The sequence below is a fragment of the Ctenopharyngodon idella genome, chromosome 4, assembly GCF_019924925.1.
Source record: "Ctenopharyngodon idella isolate HZGC_01 chromosome 4, HZGC01, whole genome shotgun sequence".
Taxonomy (NCBI): domain Eukaryota; kingdom Metazoa; phylum Chordata; class Actinopteri; order Cypriniformes; family Xenocyprididae; genus Ctenopharyngodon; species Ctenopharyngodon idella.
In genome coordinates, this window is record NC_067223.1 from 5,828,033 (window position 1) to 5,854,768 (window position 26,736).

Sequence of the window (26,736 nt, forward strand, 5' to 3'; positions counted from 1 at the left end):
TGAACCTGCGCTGACAGAGGTGGTCTGAGAGAGAGAGAGTGCGCGTACTATACACTGATCAGCCACAACATTAAAACCACCTGACTAATATCATGTAGGTCCTCTTCGGGCTGCTAAAACAGCTCTGATGCATCAAGGCATGGACTCCACAAGACCTCTGAATGTGACCTGTTGTATCTGACACCAAGACATTAGCAGAAGATTCTTTAAGTCCTGCAAGTTGCCTCCATGGATTCGATTTGTTGGCACATCTCATTGATGTTCTCAATAGGATTTAGACTTGGCTAAATTGGATGCCAGGGCAACGCCTTAAACTCTCATATTAAACTGTCATATTCCTCAAACCATTTTTGCAGTGTGCATAGGTGCATTATCCTGCTGAATGAGGCCACTGCCATCAGGGAACACCATTGCCAGGAAGAGTTGTACATGGTATACAACAATTCATAAGTAGGTGGTACATGTCAAAGAAACATCCACGTGATTGCCAGGACCTACGGTTACCTAGCAAAAGATTGCCTAGAGCTTAACACTGCCTGCTTCGGCCTGCCTTCTTCCTATAGTGCATCCTGCTGTCATCTCTTCCCCAGGTAAACGACACACACGTACCTTGCCATCCACCTGATCTAACAGAAAACATGATTCATCAGACTTGGCAGCCTTCTTCCATTACTCCTTGGTCCACTTCTGACGCTCACGTGCCCACTGTAGGTGCTTCCGGCAGTGGACAAGGGACATCATTGGCACTCTGACTGGCTCGCGGCTATGCAGTCCCATACAGAGCAAACTGGGATGCACCGTGTGTTCTGACACCTTTCTATCATGTGCCACCTAAGGTTTTTCAGCAATCTGAGCTACAGTAGTTGTTCTGTGTGATAGGACCAGACAGGCTAGCCTTCGGCCCCATGTGCATCAATAAGCTTTGGGCGGCCGTGACCCTGACTCCGGTTCACAGGTTGTCCTTCCTTGCACCATTTTTGGTAGGTACCTACCTACCACAGCACACCAGTAACACCCAACAAGACTTGCCGGTTTGGAGATCCTCTGACCCAGTTGTCTAGCCATCATTATTTGGCCCTACGTCTACAATGTAAACAGCATAGGAGAATGACAGGGAAGAGATGAAATTGTTGAATAAAGTCGTTATTTTTGTTTTGTTTTCGCGCACAAAAAGTATTCTCGTCGCTTCATAACATTAAGGTTGAACCATTGTAGTCACATGAACTGTTTTAACGATGTCTTTGCTACCTTTCTGGGCCTTGAAAAGTGCAATGACATTGCTGCCTATGTGTGATTCAGATACCTCTCGGATTTCATCAAAAATATCTTAATTTGTGTTCCGAAGATGAAAGAAGGTCTTACGGGTGTGGAACGACATGAGGGTGAGTAATTAATGACAGAAATTTCATTTTTGGGAGAACTAACCCGTTAATATCTTTTGTTTTGCTTCTAATTTAATTCATTTTATTTTAAGAATATTTAGTTATTTTATTGGACAATAAGTGAAAAACAACTAATTAAAAACTCATTAAGAAGTTTTGTTTTTGCATTGTAGGGTTATCTCTTTATTATTTATTCCCAATGATTTGACAGACAGACAATCTTTAGGCAGTCAGACAGTCTTTAAGTTTCCAGTCCATTTAATTTTTAAAGAACTTCATATTTATTCATTCACTTAAAACACAATCAAAATATCAAAAACATAATTGTTTTTTATTAGGCTTGTTCATGAAGCAAGAAAAAAAAAAAAAAGTACATTCCACTCATAATGCCACTTTTTCTTTCCTTTGCTGCCCTCTACTGTCCACAACATCAACATTCAGGAATGTTTATTTTGCAATTCAAAACATTGTAACATTCTGTCCAATCAGAGATTGATGAGAAGCCCACTGTGAGCGATTAGCCATTAAGATACTTTCATCTGTGTTCAAGGGAATCAATCGGTAATCTGATTCCATGTTGCTATGTTGGTGACATGATGGCATCAAACTCTCTGTGCAATCCAAAGGACATGTGGACATCGCATTTGAGTTCAAATGAGCCAATGGTAAAGTGTTATTGTCTCTGTGATGGGCCAATGGAAAAGTGGTTTGTGTGTGATGAGCCAAGTAACCGTCGAAAGAGCTGCCAGAGGTCGCTGACAGAGAAACCAAAGCATTTCTACTTCTCAGAAACCCGGGGCTGGTTATACCTAAGAAAGAAAAATCATTTATAAATGCAGACTATGTAATTCTACAATGAAAACAAGACATCAGCACTTACCCAGAGATCCACAGTCACTATGGTCTTCTTTTCGCTCCCTCCTCATCCTTGCTCTGCGATTGGAGAACCAAACCTTCAGATGGAAGATCAAGATCAGGTCAAACATCTAACACACGCCAATTTAAATATATGTATGCCAACTCTGAAAGCCTCTTTTTTGAAAGCATTTGTTATTTGAAACTTTAAATGTGAATTGCCTTTATAGTGTCTTGTGGAAGGTTTGTCTCCTCAGACAGCTTTTCTCTGGTCAGCAGGTCTGGATAAAGCCCACAGATGAACTCTGAATGGCCAGAAATCAGAAGGGGAGATGTTGCAGTATAATAGCACACAGATGACTCTGAGCAGACAGTGAGAGATTGAAGTGACTGAAAGTGAATCACCTTTCTCTAACCTCTCACTCTGATCTGGTGTGAAAGCTGTTCTGCTGCGATGAGAGGTGCCTCGCAGGTTTGTGTCCGTTTGTTGCTGAATGGTCTGAGCTGTTGTTTGTAAACTCCTCTGCTCATCCACTTGTGGGTGACAGGAAGTGAACGGGGGAAGGTTAGTACACATATTTGTTTCAAGACCAAGTAGGATGAATGCATGTGGGACATTTAGATGGGACACTTAAAGGGTTAGTTCACCCAAATGCTGTCATTAATTATTCACCCTTATGTCGTTCCAAACGTAAGACCTTTTTTTCATCTTCAGAACATAAATTAAGATATTTTTAATGAAATACGAGAGCTTTCTGACCCTCATAGACTGTAGAGTAATTACCACTTTCAAGGCCTAGAAAGGTAGTAAAGACATTGATAAAATAGTCCATGTGACTACAGTGGTTCAACCTTCATGTTATGAAGCGACGGGAATACTTTCAGACTGTCAGTCCAAATCCGATTTTTGTGCATATCCGATTGAAATCCGATCAGATTTAACAAGTGTGAATGTCAAAAACGGGGTCAGAGAGCTCTCAGATTTCATAAAAAATATTTTAATTTGTGTTCTGAAGATGAACAAAGCTCTTATGGGTGTGGAATGACATGAGGGTTAGGAATTAATGACAGAAATTACAGCATTTGTTGGGTCAACTAACCCTTTAATCATCTTTATCATTATAGGCATATTCTTCTATTAGTAAACATAAGTTCATCTAACCTAAACTGCACAGTATAAGTAAAACAATAAAGCCTTCTTTTTATATAATTTTTGTATGTGATCATCCTAAAAAAAAGTTTAGTTTTTAAAAAAAAAAAGAAATATACTTTTATTCTGAAAGAATGCATTAAATTGATGAAAAATTACAGTAAAGACATTTATAATGTTATAAAAGATTTAAAAAGATAAATGCTGCATGTTCTTTTGAACTTTCTATTCATCAAAGAATCCTGAAAAAGAAAATCTGTCACTAATTAAGCAGCACCATTGTTTTCAACATTGATAATAATAATCAATTTAGCAAATCAGCATATTAGAATGATTTCTGTAGGATCATGTGACACTGAAGACTGGAGGAATGGCTACCAAAAATTCAGCTTTATAAATTACATTTAAAAATATATTAAAATAGAAAACAGTTATATTTTAATGATATTTCACAATATTACTGTTTTTATCAAATAAATGCAGCCTTGGTTAGCATAAGAGACTTCTTTAAAAACATTTAAAAAAATGTAACGCCTCCAAACTTTTTGAATGATGATATAATATCAGAACACAGAAATCAGTTACAGGTTAAAATGACATTGTGCCATTTGGAACAACACTGACAATCAGATGACATTTCAGTGATAAATTATCAGAACATGTCCTGCTTCCCCTATATTCACCCTGTATTTGAATTTTGAATGAAATATATTACCTGTGTAAATGTGTTTGACACTTGGATATGCACTGTCCATCATGTCCATATCTAGATGAATCTTCTTAAGAATCCGGTTTATGGACGACACCTGATGACATCATTGATACATTTTCCCCCCTGATCAATAATGGTGAAAATGTAGCTTTTTGTAAGCTGACTTGTGAGTTTAAAGGGATAGTTCACCCAAAAAGGGAAAATGTGTAGTCACTTACTTAACCTCATGTCGAAGAAAGAAAGTCATACAGATTTAGAACAACATGAGGTAAGTAAATGATGACAAAATTTTACATTTTTGTGTGAACTATCCCTCTATTTTCAGGGTAGACTCTGTTCTTTATAGTGGAAAAACGGCTCTTTAGATTATTAAAACGTTCTTTAAGTTAAGAAAATGGTTCTTTGGGGAACCAAAAAAAGGCTCTATATGGCATCACTGCGAAAATCCCTTTTTGGAATCTTTATTTTTAAAGAGAGTATGTGTGTCTATGCTGAAACTGGCTTTCAAAACTACACCAGCTTTAAGGCAAATCTGTATAAATGTTTTAACTTACACTAGGGACTTTATCTCCTCTGCAGACTCGATCTGTCGCCAGTTTTTGTCGGATCTCCCAAGCGAACAGTGTGGGGTTCTGCCGCTTGTGCTGCGCTATGATGGAGATGACGTCAGGAGTCAGGAGTCTGGGTCTGCTGCCCCCCGTTGCTTTAGGACCAATGACCCCTGTGCGCTGAAACCTACCCAAAATCTTACTAACGCAGCCGTTGGAGACCTGACAGAGCACACGGTTACTCCAGCATGTAGATATTCACATAAACACAAGGAACACAAGGTGAAGGTGGGAATTTTACTCAATACCTTCAGTATTCTGGAGATCTCACACGGTCTCACGCCCTCGGTCGCGAGCTCAACAATCAATCTCCGTTTACAGACGGGCAGAGGACGGCCGTTCAGAAACACACCGCCCAGCTGATTCACACTCCCTTCTTCCCCTGACACATAAATCTATAGATAAAGCTACAGTACTTGAAGGATTGCGCATTTACAATGCAGTGGAATTTCTTTCATAATCAGCTGAACAACTTGAAAACAATCATGTTAAAGTTTAGGTAAATTTATGTTCGGTTCTGCTTTAATGATCCATCAGAGCTGTCACGATAATCAGCACGCGTTTACTTTTCTGCGCCTTTGCGGCATAAATAACCTAAAGCTTTTCATAAATTCCATCCATTTAATTTGTCCTATTATTGCTCTGTTTATAGGTTGCTTGATTTGATGAGTTTTCAGAGTTTTAACTCAATTTCTTCATCCGTAAAAGTCACTCAAAGTGGTAGAAAAGGTTAAATGGACAACAGGTTAGCACCACTGATTTTGCTTATAAAAATAAACGCTGCAATTAGTGTTTGACATTCTTTGGAAGAACTGTAACGACTAAATGCCAACCTTCATTTTCCAGAACAGAATTTGCGCTGTACATCCCAATGGGCACCTAGTAGCCTTGAAAAAAAAAAATCATAAAAATTATATTTTTAGTAAACATTTAATGCATTAAATTAAACTTAAATCTAATGCGAGAAGAAAAATACACTCTATGAATGAGTAAAAGCCAGATAACCCTTTCCTTACAGCGAAGATGGTCTTTTTCTGTGCTTTTCTTCTCGAAGGAGATGCGTCCTTGCGCGCGGACCACTCTCACTGCCCCCACGCGCGACTACTTATATATAGCTAACCTGGTGCCCTTATCAAGGTGACGTACTGTGCACATAGGAAAAAAGTAAATATAGACTCGATGATGACAATGTAGTCAGTGTTCACAACGTAAAAAAAAGAAGAAGAAAACACGAAAATATAGCCTACTTGTAATTTTCTGCCAGGACATTATTAATTTTACGGACATTTCCGTTAAAATTCAAAATATAGGTAGGCCTAAAACGCCTGTGGAAAAAATCAATACGGAAAATTCCTTCATATTAATACAGACTATTTTGTGCCCTATTTTTTTTTACTGAATTTTTTAGAGTGCACCCAATGAAAAATGGGATGGTACCCTTTAAAAAGGCTATAATATAAATCAAATATAAATCATTTAGGTACTAATATGTACACTTTTGTTGCCAACATGTACCTTTGAGGTACTAATATGTACTCTTTAGATACAAAGATGCACCTTTTGAAAGGGTACCGCCACAGTGACAGCTTTTGTACGTTTTTTTCTGAGAGTGAAGGGTTGCAACACAGTTTTTGCAAAGTTTAGAGTTATATTGGAAGCTAGTCATAGCGCGTATTTTCAACTGTCTGTCACTGACGCTAAAGGTGTTGTTTGGCGAAATTCGTCCATTCACCTCAATGATGTTCGCGCTTTCCATTCCATGCTGATTTTAGTTATTATTTATTTTTAAAGTCTTAGAATAATAAAGTTTAGTGCCCAAGACGAAGCTCGACAGATTACGCCCCGAAAAAAATCTTCAAAAATAATGAATTAGAATAAAAAACAGTCGTCCCAAAAATATCACTGTGCAATTGGTATACTGTGAGAACCAATGGGACAGATGCAGTGGTTAGACTTACAGGTTCCCTGCGCACACATGAGGGCACGAATATTTAGAGAAAGGTAGCCTATAGGATTGTTTTTACTTAGAAGATGTGTATGTTCATTAAGCTAAACCTCGCTTGCATAAAAACAAATACTTAATGAGTTTGAAGGATCGCCTTTGCTGAGCGAATATAGAGCAGCAAGTGTGTGAAGTGTCTAATTTCAACACCACCCAGTGCTGAACAGGTCCCCTGATGTTCTGAACGAGCGAATGAAAGTAGTGGTCGCCCACATATGAAAGTAGTCAGCTTCCAAACGATAATTCTGAAATGTTATACTCATTTACGAGCCCACAAGCCCTATTTTACTTCTGTGATTCTCAAACGACCGGAGATTGAGGCTCTCCGGCTGTCACGTGACTGGCGCATCTTTCATCCTTCCACGCGACGACTGTAGCTACATGTTAATCAGATTTAGTTCTTTTAAAGCAAACATTTGAAAACCTGCTCCAAATACGACTGCCATATGGTAAAGTGCTTTTGATAAATCATAAATCCATCATGGAGCCCCTTTTATTACATTTTCTTTCAAGCATGAACAAATAGAGTCCGAGGGGCAAATGTGAACCAATTGTGGTTTTATTTATAAAAATAGAGAGTTGAAAACCCTCCCAGATGTCCCTTGTCTGGCCAGCAGATAAAATGTGTTGTAAACGTTTCAAAGGAAATATTTGGAGAGCAAATATTAGCGAGAGAGTATCCACACAAGCCTCATCCTTGGTCCTGCTCAATGACTAATTGGGCATCATTAGGTAAATCCACACAGATCGAAGATTGTGGAAATAAGGTTGGATTTTAAAATGCCATATGGTGCAAATTACATATTAACCACCCCTTACAGCATAATAATATCTGCAGGACTGGACGATGCACATATAAACGCGACGACCGGTTTGAACGCCAACATCTCCTTGCCAACGAGATGAAAAGACAAATAACATATTTATTTATTACTTCAGAGAGCTTTACGTTCTTTTTTGCTCTTTTTATTAAACGAAAATAGATCATTAAATGAGTTAATGCTTCAAAAATGAGATAAAAAAAGGACGAACCCATCTCTGTGCGCAAATCTGTCCGGCACTTTGGGAATGTTTACAATTTGAACATTTAAATCAATACGATTTTGATATATTCGCGGATCTTGTGCCATCAGAAATCAAGAAAGCCACCAAAATGATTTCTCTTTCCATGTTGTGTTCTGAATTATAACACTTAAACTCTGATATTGCACCCGCGTAAATGTGTACATGGAGCTCTCCAAACGCGCACAAGTGTGGCCCACAGTTATGCACTATTCAAATATCCATTTAAACACTGGGATGCAGCTTTAAAATTAAGAGAACATGAAAAGTTAAGGAAACCATGGCCTATTTTTTTTTTTAGTTTTCACTGTTTGCACCAAAGCTCATGGTACAAAAGAGAAAGTGCACTTCTGTGCCAATGCAAGAATTTAGGTAAATATCAAATCTTTTACATTTCCTCCCCAAATTTGTAACTGAATTGCATGTCCAAAAAGCTATACACCACCCTATCGTATCCAAGGCTCTTGTTACATGTACTCAACATTGTTAGAGCTCAGTGAGACAGCTGGGAACAGATCGGAATAGAAATAATCGTTTAATTTCTTACACAGTACATGTGTTTGCCAATCACAGCAGTGATGATATCATGAGCCTATTCTTTCTTAGTGGTTAGGCTTATGTGAAGGGAAGCATGTTTTCAGGTTTTAGCGTTTGTCCTGATCCGAATATTTTGAATCAACAATGATCGATAAATGTTTTAATAATTCCCTTGACGCATTAAGAGATGCAACTGGTCCTTTTATTAATCAAGTAAATTAATAGGACAATCAAGAGGGTGAATTATTGTATGGTTGTGGGCGTGAGTGAATATATGTCCAATCTGCCTTCCCATTCATATGACCACGTTTATGATTTTTGTATGATAAAAATCTACTATAAGATCATTTGGGTTCAGTGCAGCATGTATTTATATTTGTTCCAGCAGAAGAACGATTTTAATGCATCTAGCTGTATCTATTTTAACATAAGTTCAAAATGATCTACTTAATCAATAGAAAAAAGGTCGATTTCAGTCTCACACATAGCCTACCCTTCATTCTAAAAAATGGAGAAGCGTAATATTGAGTTATGAGTCAAGGCAATACTTAATATTTGTCAAATAGTGTCATCTAGTGGTCAGTAAGCTCCTCTGCAGCATTCTTGTCAAGATTAATTGATCTCTCATATCAATATGAAATCTTTTCATTAATGTCAGACTATGAATGCCATATTTTGACAGCCAGGTGTATGGACAATTATGAAACCCATCGAATTACTAACAAACGTAAAATCATAGCCTATTTAGTGACGTGCTTTCAGTTTCGGTATCACCTCGACTCATTCAACAAGTAAGAATTGTAGGCTACACTCTCTATAATCAATTCCAAAATGCAGGTATTATGCGGGAAGGCCGTAGATTAAATTACACAATTAACAAATCTTATGTATTTTTGTTTTCTTACATATTTTAGGGATTGACAGCAATTCCTTTTTTCTTTCTTTTTTTTTTTTGTTGTAATTAATACGGATAGTCTGTATTATAATAAAGAATTTTCGTTTTAAGGCTCTTGTTAATAGTGCGCATATTGTGAAAATATAGATTTTTATTCAACAATTTAAATTTACAAACTCAAATAGGAAACATTAAATTGCAAAAGTATATAGAAAAGTATAAGAGAAGTAAAAGTATAAGCATAAATAAATACATTTTGTGAATACATGAAATAAATGTATGGCTAAATAAATGCATAAATAAATAAATTGTGTGAATAAATAAATGATATAAATGAATAATGCATAAATAAATGCATAAATAAATAAAGTGTGTGAGGAAATAAATGAATGCATAAATACATAAATACATAAATGCATGAATAAACAAATAAATAAATAAAGTTAGGTCTATAATAAATAAAGGAAAAAGTAATACAAAAATAAATTCATGATTAAATTGAATTAAAATTAATTGCATTTATTTTATAAAGTAGTTTATTCCTTTATTTGTTGAAATAAATTAATGCATAAATAAATACATAAATAAATGCATAAATAAATAAATAAAATGTGTGAATAAATGAATGAAATAAATGAATGCACAAATAAATAAATACATATGTTGTGTGAATAAATAAATGAAATAAATGAATGCATAAATAAATGCATAAATGCATAAATAAAGTTAGGTCTATAATAAATGAAGGAAAAAGTAATACAAAAATAAATTCATGATTAAATTGAATTAAAATTAATTGCATTTATTTTATAAAGTAGTTTATTCCTTTATTTGTTGAAATAAATTAATGCATAAATAAATACATAAATAAATGCATAAATAAATAAATAAAATGTGTGAATAAATGAATGAAATAAATGAATGCACAAATAAATAAATACATATGTTGTGTGAATAAATAAATGAAATAAATGAATGCATAAATAAATGCATAAATGCATAAATAAAGTTAGGCCTATAATAAATGAAGGAAAAAGTAATACAAAAATAAATTCAGGATTAAATTTAATTAAAATTAATTGCATTTATTATATCAAGTAGTTCATTCCTTTATTTGTTTTTCTTTCTTTCTTTCTGTTTAAATCTCAAGTAATATATCTATATCTAGTGTACATATGCTTACTCAGACTCATATGCGCCGATATAAAGATAATACAAGAAACTGTAACTAAGTAAAAAATAAAATAAAAGTAAATAAATAATAATAAAAACACATGTAAACTCTTAAACATTAAATGGGTGTGTGTTGTGAATGTGAATATGTGTACACGCTTTTTAAAAATCTGTGCTGACGTGTCGCACCTCCCCACTTACCGGATGTCATCACTCGTGTCTAACGTCACAAGCCCAATCGCCCCATTCAGAGCGCGAGTGTGACGCTGTGACCGAGGAAGTGCAACATTTCGACGTGTACATCCCCACGCTGTGCTTCCGGTTAAGCAAAGCGTGATCAGTCGTGCTCGGTCTCTCTTCCCTTTCTCGGCTCACAGTAGAGGCGTCTCATAGGACTCTCCCGGTTCCTTTACCTCTCTCTTCTCCCTCCCTAACGGAATACTCATCTAGCTCAGCGGACATGGCATCTGCAGTAACGGCACAAGTTCAGTCCAACCCAACTTCAGCTCCGCAGCTGCAGAGGGGAATAGTGAAGATGGTAGGAGAACACACGGGGCACAAGTGTTGGTCTGGGGGGCTGGCTAACTCACTAATGCTCACGGGAGAAGAAGTGATTGCAAAGACTTGAAAAGTTCAGATCTTTCATGTCAGGCATGCAGTATGCAGTCTATTGGTTTTCCTCTAGTTCTCTTGAGTTTGGGCGAGTCTTTCAGTTGTTTCCATGATCAGCAGAGATTGAGAGAAGTTGAGCGGTCTTCAGCTGGGATCCAGATGGCCAGTTATGCAACATTATATTTAAAGTTTCCTTAAACATTTGATGTCTCTCATTTGCTGTTGTAAATGAAGTCAAACACCATTATATATACCAGTCGCTAAGTCTAAATATTTTGCAGCAACAGCTCAATATTTGTAGAGGCAGATTTCATAACAAACTCTTGATAGTTTGTTAAACAGTTGTCTTGGATCAAAGCTGAGCTTTTTAAACTATTCTAGAGTTTACGTAAACGCAAAAACTAGCGCAGACTGCAGTTTGCGTAGATTTGACGGTTGAATTCTACTATTAATTGGCGGGTGTAACGGGATTTTGACTCGTACTAGTGACTCGAAGCTTTTCAATCGGTTCACCAAAAGATTCATTCACGGATTTGTTCAGGTTGCATCGTTAAGTCAGTAGGTGACTCCACGTGAGTGTTTAGTGCGTTACGAGAGAGTCTATTGAATCATTCACTCGCTCAACCGATTCGGTGAATTCCTGAAAGAGCGTTTAAACGCTTTTTACAAATGACAACAAAGCAGCTCTGTTATTTTTTTCATACATCCTCCAACTTGCGGGGCTTGACTTCCCCCCCCCCCCATAGATAAGAACATGTGTGAGAGACTTAATTGTTTGTGGTCAAAAGTCATTTTTACACATTCATAGTTCAGTTCGTTAACGAACTATATGCTTCGTCAGTTTTTGAATTCATGAGTCTGTGCAGTGAATTGGAACGAATGAATCGATTAAATGATTCGTTCAAAAACACCTATTCGCTCAAACACTGTCATAGTCGTAATCTGTAATGAATGACATACATGATTTAGAGTTACTACACTTTTATTTGAACTTAAGTTCAAAGTTCATATTTCTCCTTTTAGTCTTACGTGTGAGATTTCGTGTGCTTGACGAAATTATCCGGCGCCAAGATTCGTTGAGTTTCGTGCGGACGCGCGCGTGTTTCTGTGTTGTTATCGACTCAATGAGCGGACAGCTTCCTCAGGCCCACTGACTGACCAGACAAGGCGCCGCAGTTTTGGACTGTTTACTTTGTCTGCTCTGGTGAATGAATGGGGAGCAGATAGGAGAAACTGACACGTAGGTCTTTAGCCAACCAAGATTTGTCCATGGAGAAACTCACGACAATAACCTGAGGGAACCTAGAAGTACGAACGCTACATGAAATCAAACGTGCAAAGCCATTATTTAACCTAATTATCCGTGAAATTAGCTTTTTGTTTTAATGTTTTCAGTTGTTATTCTAGCCTCTCTTTGGGAACATAAAACTACCACAAAATGTATCCACCCATCCATAGTTTCCGTCAAAAACCATCATTGTTACTACATTAAAACTATATTTGGGGCAAATGCCTCTGTAACGAGTTCATGTTTTTGTAAACATATAAAAATGTTTTTTTGGTTGATGTCTTGTGCATCATTTACCACTATTTGATGCTGATTTTACAGATACAATCCATTATTATTCAAATTAAGAATTTCAAATGATTCAGCTGAATACTTTACATCAATATAATCAGTTCCCCAGGGCAAATATAAATATAGTTAATTTCTGGTACTTCACTTGGTTGAAATGGTTACCTTGATAAATTATTGTATGTGACGTGTCATGGCCTGTCTTGTGTAGCTTTGATTTGGTCTAAATATCAAATAACACTTTTAAAATTCAAATTACTTCCCAGTCTTGCCCAACCCCTTGTTAAATCAGAGTGGATTTGGGAAATTCATGGATGGATATTTTCCGACCCTGACTGTGGTGACGGAGGCCTGTGTATCCGTTCATACAGTCAGTAATTAGGCAGGCGCTCTGCTCTCAGGGCCTCTCTAGAGGAAAAAATGAACTCTTCTCTGTTTAGTCTCCACTTACTTGATTTATTAGAGGTTTAATAAGTTTAAGTAAAGCCCAGAACACCACTGGGTTGCACAATCATCTTTGATGATAACAATCAGTGTTTGTGACATGTGGCTTTGAGTTTAAATCAATGTGAGCAGGGCAATAACTTAGATGTTTTCAAAAAAGATGGAGGCTGATATCTCTAATGGCTATTTAAATGAGGACCAAAATGTACATAGAATCAACGTACTCTTTAGTCAATTAATGTAATCATTTCGTAATGGTGCAGTGATCGGATAAGCCACTCCCGGATATCTGTAACTAACAACTGTTTCTTAAGGCAAAAAGTAAGCATGATGAGGCTTGTAAACATCAGTGCTATGAAACCCTCACACATCTCAGAACAAGCGCTGATTCAAATGCTAATGTGAATACACAAGTGATCATTCATTTTAAGTTGTATTTGTTTAGCCACTGCTAAAGCTGAGGCGTCATGTTGTGATTAACACAGTAGTGATTGTTTTGCTGATGTTATCTTTGTTTTGTGGGTGTAATGGTTGTGCAACTGTTGGCCAAACACTAACAAGCAGGTCCTTAAGGAATTGCGTCCTTGATCAGATCCCTCAGGTGTTCAGTGTTTGACTTGCGGATTGATTGTTTGTATCATGCACTGCCAATGAACAATTACATTTCTCATCATCATTGACATGTCTGGAATGATAAACAATTTATAAAACATTATATATGCCCTCACATTGATTTATTTCCTTGCAGGTCTTGTCTGGTTGTGCTGTCATTGTTAGGGGTCAGCCACGAGGAGGTCCCCCTCCAGAACGGCAGATCAACCTGAGTAACATCCGAGCCGGGGCTCTGGCCCGTCGCGCAGTTCAGGGCCAACCAGACACCAAGGACACACCAGATGAGGTAAACATCATCCCTGCACAGAGCTCCTCGGTCTGGCCCTTGAATATTTTTTGTTTTAACGTGTTGATTTATAGGTATTTTCTTATTTTATAAAGTATGCTACTTTATTAGCTATGTTTCCTACACAAAATTTAATTTTTGTGAAAAATCTGAATATTGCAAAAAACTTAATTATATTTGCAAATGAAACCGCATTTCCTTCAAGAGCACACACACACTCACAAAAAATATAATAAAAAGGTTAAAGCCACTGTGGCTCCTTTATTTTAATGACAAGGTTTGCCATTTCAGAATGACCAGAGCAGTTCAGTGCAGTATTGTTGGTCCTGCTTTTATCAATTTTGACATGCCATATTTTTGTGGTTATCGCTGTCAATCATAGCAATTTCGAGAGTGAATCCCGCATTTATATGTAGATGTCACTTCTGATATTTTGCAACATGTTAATTGGCCATTGTTCCTCTTAGCAGCATGAAAAACCAAACTTTTATTCAATGGATTATATATATATATAGACTTGGAAGCATGCAACAACCGCTCCCTTTATAGTCACTAAAAAGCTGTCACTCATCTCAGTTCATCGCAATCTCACAAAGTTCCATTATAATCAATGAAGCTGACTGCCGCACAATGAATCTCTTACACCGTGTCTACACTTTGTTTGTTATAATGAGAGGATTCACTAGCATGCAGAACTCAGCACTGAACAAAACTTTGGTGTCTTGAGCGGTGAGTGGATTCTGACTAAATCATCAAAAACCTCTGATTGGCCATTGTGTTCAAGAGATCAACAGACATGTCTGTCATTGGCTACATTTCTCACTGCTGCAAAAACACATTGTAAATAGAAACATTTGACGTTCTCCACAGATATGCACTGGAGCGTTTACCGAATCTGTTTTGATATTATTACAGTATCAAATGAGGGTTCTTAGCATTTGACTGTGATGCAGACCCCCGGTTGAAGACCCTTGATTTAGTAAATGTTTCACTACCATTCAAAAGTTTGAGGTCAATAAGATTTTTTTCAGCAAGGATGCATGATATTGACCAAAGGTGACACTAAAGACATTTATGTTACAAAATAATTCTATTTCAAATAAAGGCTGTTCTTTTAAACTTTTTTTTAAAAAAATTTTTATTTATCAAGCAGGGTTCCTACGTAGTTTGGAAAAGTATGGAATTTGATTTTGAGTAATTTCCAGGTCTGGAAAAGTATGGAAAAAAGAAAGCAGAGAATGGAAAAATATTTGAATTTCCAGACTATTGGCCCCATTTAGTTTTCTATAATAGAAAATTAAGCATTTAATGAAAATAAATTGTTTTCATGGCAGCTGTTTAGTGATTCTTTAGTGATTGTCAAACATGACTGAATGAATTCAAGATGCACTTTTTAATTATGCAAAAATGCAGGTTATAAGCGTTTTGGGTTTTACGATATTCTTAGCACCGTATTACAGAGCCTCGAAAAGAAACTTTGCAAAAATAAAAAATATAAAGACTTGCGTAATAGGACAATGCACACTGAGCCACCTATTGCGCCATCAGCCCATTTTGTTGTGTGGTTTCTTGGCCACCACAGAGGATGTTTTAAAGCAGACCTAAGGCCTTAAAATATGATGTGTATGGACATTAGGCCTTGATATTAGAGGTACTACCCTTAGGAAAGCCAAATTTTGAGCAAATAGATCTCTATCATGTGCATTCATGCTCTTGTTTTCTTCATAGTAAGATGGCAGTGACGCACAAAGGAAATGGGTTATAGTAGATATAAAACTAGAAAACTGTAATGCGCATGCACCAAAAAACTCCTATGCACATGTGAATAGTTTCTCGAGGGCATGAAAAAGTTTCTCGTGTGCATGCAAAAGTGCAATTTTAGGGGCTCTGTATGTAATCCCTGAGAAAATAAAAATATTTACACATGACTGTACTATATACCAAATATGAAGCTGAAAATAATGCTGTGTTAATTATTTGTTAAATATGGTCTGAAAATCTACAGACAGGTTCGGATTTTGGAAATTTGAGTCTTAAAGTATAGAATTTTGAAATGGAAAATGTGTGGGAACACTGATCAAAGAATGCTGAAAAAAGTATTTTTCCTAAAAAAAAAATTAACTCTTTTCAAAATTTATAAAAATAAATGAGCAAGAAATAAATTGAGCAGCAAATCAGCATATTAGAATGATTTCTCAAGGATCCTGTGACACTGAAGACTGGAGTAATGATGCTGAAAATTCAGCTTTGCACTCACAAGAATAAATTACATTTTAACATATATTAAAATAGACGAGTTGTATTAAAATGTAATTTTCACAATAATACTGTTTTTACTATATTTTTAAGCAAATAAAAGCAACCTTCATGAGTCTCACTGACCCCAGACTTTTAAACAAAATGGATTGTCATACTAACAACGCGCACCAGACGAGTGTATGTTTATGCCTTTTTTTTTTTTTTTTTTTGCCCTTTTTAAAAAACATTTGTATTTGTGACTTGGTATTTCCATCCAATGTACTTTAATGCATTTATAAGCCAATTAAGTCTGTACATTCCTCTTCATGCTGTGCATAAAATCACTGTGGTGCATGACATCTTGTGACATTTTTCCTTAGTAAGTCCATTATATTTCTAATCCTTTAATTCTACACCTCATTATATCACATTTTTTTTCCTCAGGTGTTTTATACATTTTTGTTAAAACATTTCCATTCCCGCTAGAGGGAATAGTGACCCTTTATTTGCTAATGCACATCCTCCAGTGCTGAATGGCTGTAAATAGCTTTGTATGTGTGTGTTCTTTGCAGCCATGGGCTTTCCAGGCACGAGAGTTTATGCGCAAAAAGGTAATCGGCAAAGAAGTCTGCTTTACCGTGGAGAATAAAACCCCTCAAGGCAGAGAATATGGCATGGTGTACTTGGGAAAAGGTGAGTGATGTGCTTGTTCACAATAAAGAATCTCACTGCAACAGTGCTGATCTGAAATAAATTCCGGGTCATGGTTTACCAAATTACGAGAGTGTTTGGTATACTTGAATTCCCCTGATGTGTTGACTGTAGTGTTGTTATAGTAACATGTCTATTCTGGGTTTGATCTCTCCAAAGACACATCAGGAGAAAATATCGCAGAGTCCCTGGTGGCGGAGGGTCTTGCCACAGTTCGCAGAGAAGGCATCAGAGGAAACAAGTAAGAAACCTGCATACTTTCTTTCCCAGCTGGTGTCAGTACGGTTCTTGCACCTATTGTCAAAGCCTTCACAATGCTGGCTATGTTTTCCCCTTTGGCTGAGATCATTTGTGTTGTCACAGTGGTTTTATTGTAAAAACACCTTATTTGTCCTGCAGGGGGCAGTGTTTGCCTTTAATGAAGTTACATTAGACACTGTCTGGCTTTATCAAATGTTATTGCTTTTGATATTTCTCCATTTGATCTCTCACTCCCTCTTCTGGTCACATCTGCTCTTTACACGTCTCGTCTATCTGCCCTTTTCCCTCTGGCTAGCAGCGATGTAATATTGTCCTAAGCTTTTGGGACTTAATGATGCGTATGCGGGCCACTCTGTGAAATGGCCCTGAACAATTGCCAGTGGAATCGGTTTGCTTTAGCCTCATTTTCCCCGCAGGAGACTGTGGTGTTAGCCCCGCTGGTCTCTCCACAGCCCCTGAACAGCCTTCTCATTAGCCAGGCCTGCTGTGGCCCATCACAGCCCAGTGGATCGGCTATCATAATCTCCAAAGGAGTCGTGTTTAAACCTGGGCCGCGCTCTGCCCACCAGCTCTCAATTAGGCACAGCTGAGCTGGGAAGGATGCCCACTCCTCTCCCTCTGACACGCTTTTACTTTCTCTTTTGAAAAGATGAAAAAAAATAAAACTTTACAAGACAAAGACGGCTCAAGATGGCTGCTGAGATTTGGCAGCCTCTTATTTCTCATAGTTAAAATTTATGAAGGCTTAGATAATTGGAGCTTTGGGCTTGTCATTTAGTAGGCAGAAGGCGACTTTTCTTTGACATTTGCTCTACAAGCCTTGCCTGTTACTACATGAGTGAGTTTTTAAATAAGAGTCGGGTATTAACATCTGTCCTGTGGATCGTCTTTTTGCATATCAGAAAAAGGAGGTCGGACCCAGATGTCTGGTTTGAATATTGTAAGCTTTGTGTTTGTGTCCATTAGACGTGGCAGTATCCTAGTCTCCCATGGGCTACCCACACTCTGAGTAGTAACTACATTTGATGCATATTGCACATAAAAATTGAAATGTTTCCATAAGGTCCAATGAAATTGCCCGACACAGAGTTGGTGTGTACAGGTTTTTATTAGTCTGCCTGGAAACTAAATAGAGTTTGAGGAACTGGGTTGACTATTATATGACTTATTAGATGAAGAACAAATCAATTATTTGTGAAATTTGCCAGGTTTGTGGCTTTAGACATTCAGAATTTTGTTTTCAAGCACTATGTATGATGAAACAAAGAAAAATGGTGTTGATATTCCGGTGCATATCTCATGATTTAAAGGGGAGCCTACTATGTTGATGCGCAATACTTCAGAGTCTGACCACCTTTTTTATTAAAGAAATGCAAGAATAGAATACAAACAACATATCACAGTAAAGAGCATTCGAATTAGAACAGTTTATACATCCGGTAACATTTTGGTGTGGGGAACACATTCACTATTAACTACGGTTTTTGCCTCAAACTCTTAATTTACTGCTTATTAATAATTAGTAAGGTAGTTGTAGCGTTTAAGTTTAGGTATGGGGTAGGAGTTAGGGATTTTATGGTCATGCAGAATAAGACTTTAATATGTGCTTAATAAGTACTAATAAACAGCCAATATGCAAGCTAATAACCAACTAGTTAAAATTGAGAGTTGTTCCCCATGCTAAAGTGTTACCATACGTCCTATAAAATAATAATTGCAAGTGAAGGAGACTGTACAAATCAAATAATGTTCACATTGTTTTCATACACTTACTTTAGTTTTTGATACAATCATTAAGCATTAGAACAAATTGAAGTTGTTAAAGAAAAAGTATTTCCAGCCCAAAGTCGATTATTCAAATTTTTTTTGATCATCTTAAACATGTCATATCCTTTGGGTTTGACTGTTATTATTGGATAGCATTATATTGTAGACAAGATTGGAGATTAATCATAATAGATATGCCACAGCATTAACATAAAAAAAAAAAAAAAAAAACCTTAGAATTGTATTACTATTATTCCTCAGGCAATAACTTGAGCAGTGTGCAGATCTATATTTATCTGCACAGTGACGACACCGGCAACGCTGACAATCGCCTCGCTCACATAATTTTGCACATTAAAGTGGAAGATTACACATGGTAGGGTTTCGTGTAAGGCTAAATAAGCTGTTTGAAATATGGATGATTTTTGTCAAGTTCAACTAAGTTAGTTTAATTTTCTTGTCAAAATTGGCGGCCGTCCATTGACAATGCAGGCGGAAATTAGATTCCGCTACTAATCGGAGCTGGATGTTATAATACACGGACAAAATTCAAAGTTCACATGCATTAAAATAATCTCACTACAAAGAAACGCTGATTAAAAATTCAGCAAGCATGCTCTTCAGTAGATCTGATATATATAAAAGGCACTTTGAATCTTGTCTTTTCATCTAGTTTCAGTAAGACATGAATGCATTGAAAATTAAATTATCATTGTATGCGTTATAATATTCAATCTCTGCAATCTTGCCATCAAAACTCCCGTAATTCATCATTTAATTTTATAATTTGTTTGTTGTCCGAGCCACTACATTAAAGCAGGAGCTGATACATTATTGACAGTCTCTGGTCAAACTGGGTCTTTAATTAATTGACTTTGACCACCCACATTTTTCGCCACTAAAAAAAAAACCCAGTTTTCATCATAGATTCTGATTCATCCCTCTCTCATTCTGTCTGTCTCACTTCTTTAAGTCTGTTCATTATTAAAGCCAGCACTACTTAAACTGATAGAGCCTTATTAAAAAAACTGCCATGGTCAGACTGTTTAATTCCCCTTAAAGATAATGATGGCTTTTAGAACAACAGAGGAATTAATTGAAACATGTGTTGGCTTTTGATAATGAACAAACTCATTTGAAGAGCTTATCAAGGCCTCAGAAAGGGGCTGCTCTCTGTGACAGACCTCTACATCTGTTGCTCAGAGCATTGAAGTCTAAAATGATCTTGTCTTATTTTTAGTTCTCCAAACTCTTGTGGCAAACTCTGTGGTCTGTAATTTGATATTTACTGGACTTTGTGCCCTTCTGTGTGTTTTAGTCCTGATCAGGCAAGACTGTGTGATTTGGAAGACCAAGCCAAGTCTGCTAAAAAGGGCCTGTGGTCTGAGGGTGGAGGCTCACACACCATTCGAGATTTGAAGTATACCATCGAAAACCCTCGCAACTTTGTGGACTCCCTTCACCAAAAACCAGTCAATGGTAAGATGTGCTAAGCTTGGTTTGTAGATCACATATTGTGCTCTTGAAGGCCAGCCAGTGCACATAAATGCTGGGGCAAACATCACTAGTGTTCAAGATCAAGTTCTAATTTCATATTCACAAATGCAGATTTACTAATAAAACTGATTTTAATGAGTGAAGCCAGGCCGTACATTGACATAATTACAAAAAATTCAAGCGCGCTCGGGCACGGTTCAGAGCGCCTAGTGTGAGTACACACTAAATCTGCAAAATATCTCTGAAGAACTTCGTGCTCTTCTTGTCAGTCCATAGACTAGAACACCCGTCAAAATAAGAGTCCCGCCTTAGTAAAGTGCAGATCTCATTCATATTTAAACTTACAAAAAATATTATTGTATACAAAAACAAATTAGAAGATTAATCATAATAAAGTCTGTTACAATAAAGGATTAATATGTATTTAATTTATACAGTGAAGAATATGCAGTGCTGTTTTACATTTGTTTACTTTATTTCTGTACCTGAAAACTATTAAACCTACCTAAAAAGCACTGTTTATTTCATATGTATCTTTGTTCTGTTGTATTTATGTTGGCCTGCTGAATGTTAAATGGATCCAATCGATGTCCATTAGAAATTATTTGATGATGCAGCAATACACCTGCTAGTATAATTTAATGCAGGTGTTTTTGAACTTTGCTGATTTAAAACATGATCAAAATACTATCTATTTTGATGACAAAATTCCAAAACAAAGGAAGCGACAAATATCGGTATCGGCTAATAATTGTTTGTTAAAATTGGTATTGGCCCCAAAAAAATCTTATCGGTGCATCCCTAGTTACAAGTAATTACAAGCATTACAATTAACGTGAGTTACATTGTAAAAAAAAAAAAAAAAAAAAAAAAAAAAAAGAAATTCTGTTAAATTTACGGTAAAAAAAAAACTGCAGCTTTTGTTGCCAGAAATTTACCAGAAAAAATATGGTAGCAACAATTTAGGTTTTACGGATTTGACACAAGCTTTTCCACAAGCTGAGAAGGACAATACTAATACATAGAAGGTGCACAGTGTCATTCACACAAACACTAAACACTATCATGCTAACACACAACATTTAAAAAAATGCAATAAACATTAATTTAACAACATTAGATGTAACATAAAACCTTAATGTACATAACTGATAAGAAAAAACTAAGAAAATACATCAAATGTGAAATGTCATGCAGGGAATTCTGTAAAAGTCCATTTAGTTTTTTTTTTTGTTGGTTTTTTTTTAATTATTCAATGACTTGTTCTTTTTCACTTCCAAAAACTGTAAATTTAATGGTATTTTACTGTGAAATTACATTAAATGTACCGTTAGATCTATTAGTTATTCACCGTATATAGTATGGAAACTTTCTGTTAACCAATTAAGTTTTTCACCATAGCATTTTTACAGTCTTTTACCATTAAAATCATGATCATTTTTTACAGTGTTCGTAATCAGATTACTTTTTTCAAGTAACGAGTAAAGTAATGCATTACTTTTAAATTTACAACCAAATATCAGAATTACTTTTTTAAAATAAGTATAAGTAACTATTGTTTTCAATTCATCCAATTCAACCATATGAATAGGCAAAAATGACTAGATGAACATCACATTTGTGCTTAATTTTTTAGTTTTTATTGCTGAAATAAGTGTGTTGAACTTTCTTCTGCTGTGTCTTATTCTTCTGCAATCCAGAATTGCAGCACAGCTGAAAGGTGTGTTCGAGCTGCGCCCTCTACTGTACAGGCGTGAATTTGCATTTCCTTTAGCCCGAGGCTTATTCATTTCACTTTTGGTGTGAAAGGGCCAAAAATAAAACTTTTTTTGTTGTTGTTATAAAATAAACAAACAAACAAGCAAGCAAGCAAGCCCAGCCCAGGTGAGGAAAAAGTAACTCAAAAGTATACTTTTAATTAAAAGTAACTGACACAATTAGTTTTTAGGGAGTAACACAATTTTGTAATGCTTTACTTTTAAAAGTAACTTTCCCAACACACATCATAAAGACATTGGGGAGAATTATATCATACAGTTTAGTATTTTCAGACAAAAGCTAAGATTAACACTCTAACAATGCTTTCTGCAGTGTGTCACTCTTCTTCCAGATGCCCTTTTTTTTTTTTTTTTTTTTCTCCATAGCTCTGCACACAGCTCATTTCTCCTGTTTAAACTGAATACTAACACTGATGAGAGTTAACCTCCATTAGAGGGCTAGCCAGCTCGCTGCAAATGAACAACTGAGTCATTAAATGCTATAGAAATGTTCGCCATTTCCCCTCGCCGCTAACAAGCTTATTAGATGCTAATCAGAAGTCAAAGTTGCGACATTGTTCGTAATATTGAATTTAAACACACTTGGCTGCATGACCCGTTCCAGCGTGGCTGTGATCCACCTTCTTAGTGAATTATTTCATGGCCCTTGCTGTGCAGTAATGCCAAGTGAGTTTTAAACATGCCAATTTGTTGTTCTCTTCAAGAGACCATGCAAAACTAGAGAGGCCTGTTTACATACTGTCAGCTTCCCACATGCCGTGACACCACATGAACTTTCTGTGAAGTGGGCTGACAATTTGAATTGGAAAAACGAAGTTAGAATCAACAATCAAATCATTAGCATGCTGAATTGTCTTGGTTCTAACTATTAGAAATTAGAATAGTTTAATGGTTTTTTTCTTCAAATGTATAGCCTGCTTTTATTCAGCAAGGATGCATTAAATTGATCAAAAGAGACATTAAAGACATTTAAAATATTACAAATTTTACAAAAAGAGTTGTTGAAGTTGTTGAATTCCACCACGGTGTTTGCAAAAAAATGTAAAATATTGTTTTCAATGTAAAATATTTTCAATATTAGAATATTTCTGGAGGGACATGTGACAGTTATTGTGAAAACCATGTCATGCCATATCATGTGAGAAATTATTTTAAATGGAAAAAGTAATATATCCCAATATTACAGTTTTTACTGCATTTCTGATTAAATAAATGCAGCCTTGGTGAGCATATATAACTGACCCTTTAGGAACTATACTGTTGTTTTCATTTTGTGTAACTGACTACAATGGACATTTAAAGTTTTGTCCTTCATTAACTCTCTATCTACCTTTTTCTCATACACACACACAGCCATTATTGAACATGTGCGTGACGGCTGCATGGTTCGAGCGCTACTTCTGCCCGACTGCTATCTGGTGACAGTCATGCTGTCTGGAGTCAAGGTGAGCTTCAATCCTTCTATATGTAACGCTATGAATAACAGAGAACCAATTTTTTTAGGCAGAACCCCTGAGGCCAATATTTCTCAGGCTTTCTCATTTTCTCATTAGTTCTTCTCTATGTATCTCTTGATGGGTAGCCCTGAGAGATTCCCTCTAGGTTTCCTTTGACCAGACCTGTTTTGTGAATTCAGTAGACCATCTTTCTGCTTAATCTCACTAATCATGAAAAAATGAACTCCATAGCTGTGCTAAAAATAAGTGTGTTAGTGGTAGAACGAGAGTTTCCACTCAGTGGCTTTTCATGAAAGGGTTTGCCTTCTTTGTAAAGTATGATTGTACATTGTTTTTCAGGGTTTGTTTTTTAGTTTTCCCAGTAGATTTCAGACAATGTATCTTTTCTGTAATGCATTTGAAAAATCTGTCTCTCCAGTGCCCTACGTTTAAACGGGAAGCAGATGGCAGCGAGACACCCGAGCCCTTCGCAGCAGAGGCAAAGTTCTTCACGGAGTCACGACTTCTTCAAAGAGATGTGCAGATCATTTTGGAGTCTTGCCCCAACCAAGTCATTCTGGGTACCATCCTGCACCCGGTATGAAGCCACGTCATCCCAGACCAGCTTTCTGAGTAATCTAATGATAACTGTGGTTGCACCCAAGCATAGACCATTGAGCTTTTTTGGGTGTTCATATTTATGCTAGTTCCACAGTTGCTTTGTGAGTACATGATAGTTTAGCCTTCAGCTTGTCTGTTGCTTTTTGCTTTCAAGACAATACCTAATATAAATGCATCGTCAAATCAATATTTTAAGGCTATAAACCAGCATATGGTTTTTAACATTCCACACACAAACCTCAATGACAGTGACTGTCAAAACTAAGTAATTAAAGCCACAATATGTACATTTTCGCCGCTGGAGGTCACTTAGTCAAAACAAAGGCGTAGCTTGGTGACGCCTTGATTTTGCGGAATCCTGTAAGGTGTTGTCTTCACGTCTACAGTCGGTGGAAAAGAATCAGGACAGGACTCGAGCAGGATGAGATTATTTATGTTACTGTATGAAGCAAAGCAGGACCGAGTGCTGTGCAAGCAGAAACAAGGCTGCTGGAGCGAATGCTAAATGAGAGACGAGTATGACACGTCTCGAGCAGCTGAGCTTTTATTATGCCACAGTCGGTGCTTCCGCTTCTTCCGGTCAATCGTATGTGGGGTAAAGCAACGCTGTTTTATCATATAAGATACATTTGTGTGTTGATAGTTGATATAGTGCTACTCTGCGTTCATTCGGCGGCTGCTATGAGACACTTGTTTCACGCTGCAGTAAGCTAGATTGATATTAGTCATGGTAAAACATGGTACTCATGGTAAAACAAGATTTAAACAATTTAACGTGATTAGTTTTCTGTTGATGAATGTATCCATCCAAACAGTTGCTTACCCATCTAATAAAACACATAATATATTAAAGCGTCTTTGCCGTTTTCATGGTTTTTACAAAATAAAACCAGAAACTGAGGGTAACTTGGGTATGATGTCATTGGTAGGCGACGCACGGACATGGTCCGTTGCCTGGTTAAAATTGAAATCTGAATTTAAAACTTTCTTGGAAACATTTGGGATAGTCAACAAAATATATAACATTGTTCTAGTGGTTTTTGGATATATTAAGGGATAGGATGCATACCAATTTTGATATACAACACCATAAGTAATACTAATTAAATTAAGTAAATACTAAGTAAACATTGGTTCAAGTTTTTAAGCAATTATTTTTTTATTTTAACCGGTCAGTTCAAACTTTAAAAAACATAGAAACATTACAAGCAGTAGAACAAAATAAAAATAATCAAAAATGCAAAAAAGTAAACGATGCATGAGATATCTAACAACATTATAAGGCATTCAAGTAAACTTCCAGAAATTAACTGAATTACCGGTGCTTTGAGCATCCCTAGAGTGAATAATACAGCAAACACTAATGCTGCAATTGGTAATATGTGTTGCGGCAACGTGGGACTTGTTGTACGGGGCCTTCAATGCTAAGAACTGTTCATAAATTTAATGCAACACATCAGTTCTGCATGTATAAAGCATCTTCATGTCATAGTTCTTCTTAATCAGAGTGTCAGACACAATCTGTGGTATATTTCACACAATGTGTGAGGATGTCTTGCTCATGAGCAGTATGATGCACATTAAACTCATAACATCAGTGAATAGTACACAAGCTTCACACTGTCAGTCTGTAGTTCCCCCCCCTTGTCTTTTCTCGGTTTCTGATGGTTCTTTGCTAATTTGAAATGTTTGTGTGTGGTCATTACAGAATGGGAACATCACAGAGTTGCTGTTGAAGGAAGGCTTTGCACGTTGCGTGGACTGGTCCATGGCTGTGTACACCCAGGGTGCTGAGAAACTCAGAGCAGCAGAACGGTCAGTGCTTCTCAGTCGGACAGTTGTCTGCCCTAGTTTGCTATATATTTCAAATAACCCTGACATTTCGGCTGCTGGATCAGACAGAGCAGCTTGTTAAATGCTTTAGACTGTCTCAGGCTGCTCTTACTTCATGTTTCAGCAAAATAGTTTAGCAAATGTGGCAACTTATCACACAGCCGTTCAAGAACACCTGCCCTGATGCCCACCTGCTAGCTTACTGAAGCGTTAGACACAATCACAATGAAATATGATAGGAGCACACAAGGTTGTGTCTTTATTCCAATTAGGTGTGCATGCGGATGTCCTTTATGCTGTACTTCATTTTGGTGAATTGCCTTATCTCTCTCTCCCTCTCTCTAAAACCCTGCAGATCAGCGAAAGAGCGTAAAGTGAGAATCTGGAAGGACTATGTTGCTCCCACAGCCAATCTGGACCAGAAGGACAGACAGTTTGTGGCAAAGGTAAGTTTTTGTTCTTGATTGGTTAGAAAGTATATTGGGTTTTCAATCTGTGCAACCTTAATAGCGACAAACCACAGAATCGGGATACATGGACCAATGACACAATGCTCTTTTTTTTTTTTTTTTTTTTTTTTTGTCTAGATGTATTAGTTTTAAAATGCATGAAATCAAAATGATAAATTAAAATCAAGACAAAAATTAAAAGCCCTGTTTTTTATTTTTCGATACATTCATTACATTTG

At 36.6% G+C, this 26,736-nt stretch overlaps 2 protein-coding genes across 4 annotated transcripts in view; one reads left to right on the forward strand and one right to left on the reverse strand.

Annotated features, from left to right (window-relative positions):
* Positions 1 to 1,557: 1,557 nt before the first annotated feature.
* Positions 1,558 to 10,670, reverse strand: pax4 (paired box 4). 3 transcript variants are annotated; one of them, XM_051892316.1, is made up of 9 exons: positions 5,724 to 5,808; positions 5,541 to 5,594; positions 4,956 to 5,089; positions 4,654 to 4,869; positions 4,103 to 4,193; positions 2,643 to 2,771; positions 2,460 to 2,542; positions 2,263 to 2,335; positions 1,558 to 2,191 (listed from the first exon to the last, which is right to left on the reverse strand). In XM_051892316.1, the coding sequence occupies exons 2-9, from the start codon at positions 5,572 to 5,574 to the stop codon at positions 1,842 to 1,844; spliced, it is 1,110 nt and encodes a 369-aa protein (XP_051748276.1). In that variant the 5' UTR covers positions 5,575 to 5,594; positions 5,724 to 5,808; the 3' UTR covers positions 1,558 to 1,841. The 3 variants fall into 3 exon arrangements, with proteins under 3 accessions (XP_051748276.1, XP_051748277.1, XP_051748278.1); XM_051892317.1 differs by lacking the exons at positions 5,541 to 5,594; positions 5,724 to 5,808 and adding an exon at positions 10,578 to 10,670; XM_051892318.1 differs by lacking the exon at positions 4,103 to 4,193 and having other exon boundaries at positions 2,654 to 2,771.
* Positions 10,659 to 26,736, forward strand: part of snd1 (staphylococcal nuclease and tudor domain containing 1) — a 179,029-nt gene continuing 162,951 nt past the window's right edge. Inside the window, exons 1-9 of the mRNA XM_051892313.1 lie at positions 10,659 to 10,914; positions 13,757 to 13,906; positions 16,717 to 16,837; positions 17,015 to 17,096; positions 20,202 to 20,362; positions 23,512 to 23,603; positions 24,034 to 24,192; positions 25,924 to 26,030; positions 26,404 to 26,494. Coding sequence (XP_051748273.1) covers positions 10,837 to 10,914; positions 13,757 to 13,906; positions 16,717 to 16,837; positions 17,015 to 17,096; positions 20,202 to 20,362; positions 23,512 to 23,603; positions 24,034 to 24,192; positions 25,924 to 26,030; positions 26,404 to 26,494 — 1,041 coding nt within the window. The 5' untranslated portion in view covers positions 10,659 to 10,836. The remainder of the gene's footprint in view (positions 10,915 to 13,756; positions 13,907 to 16,716; positions 16,838 to 17,014; positions 17,097 to 20,201; positions 20,363 to 23,511; positions 23,604 to 24,033; positions 24,193 to 25,923; positions 26,031 to 26,403; positions 26,495 to 26,736) is intronic.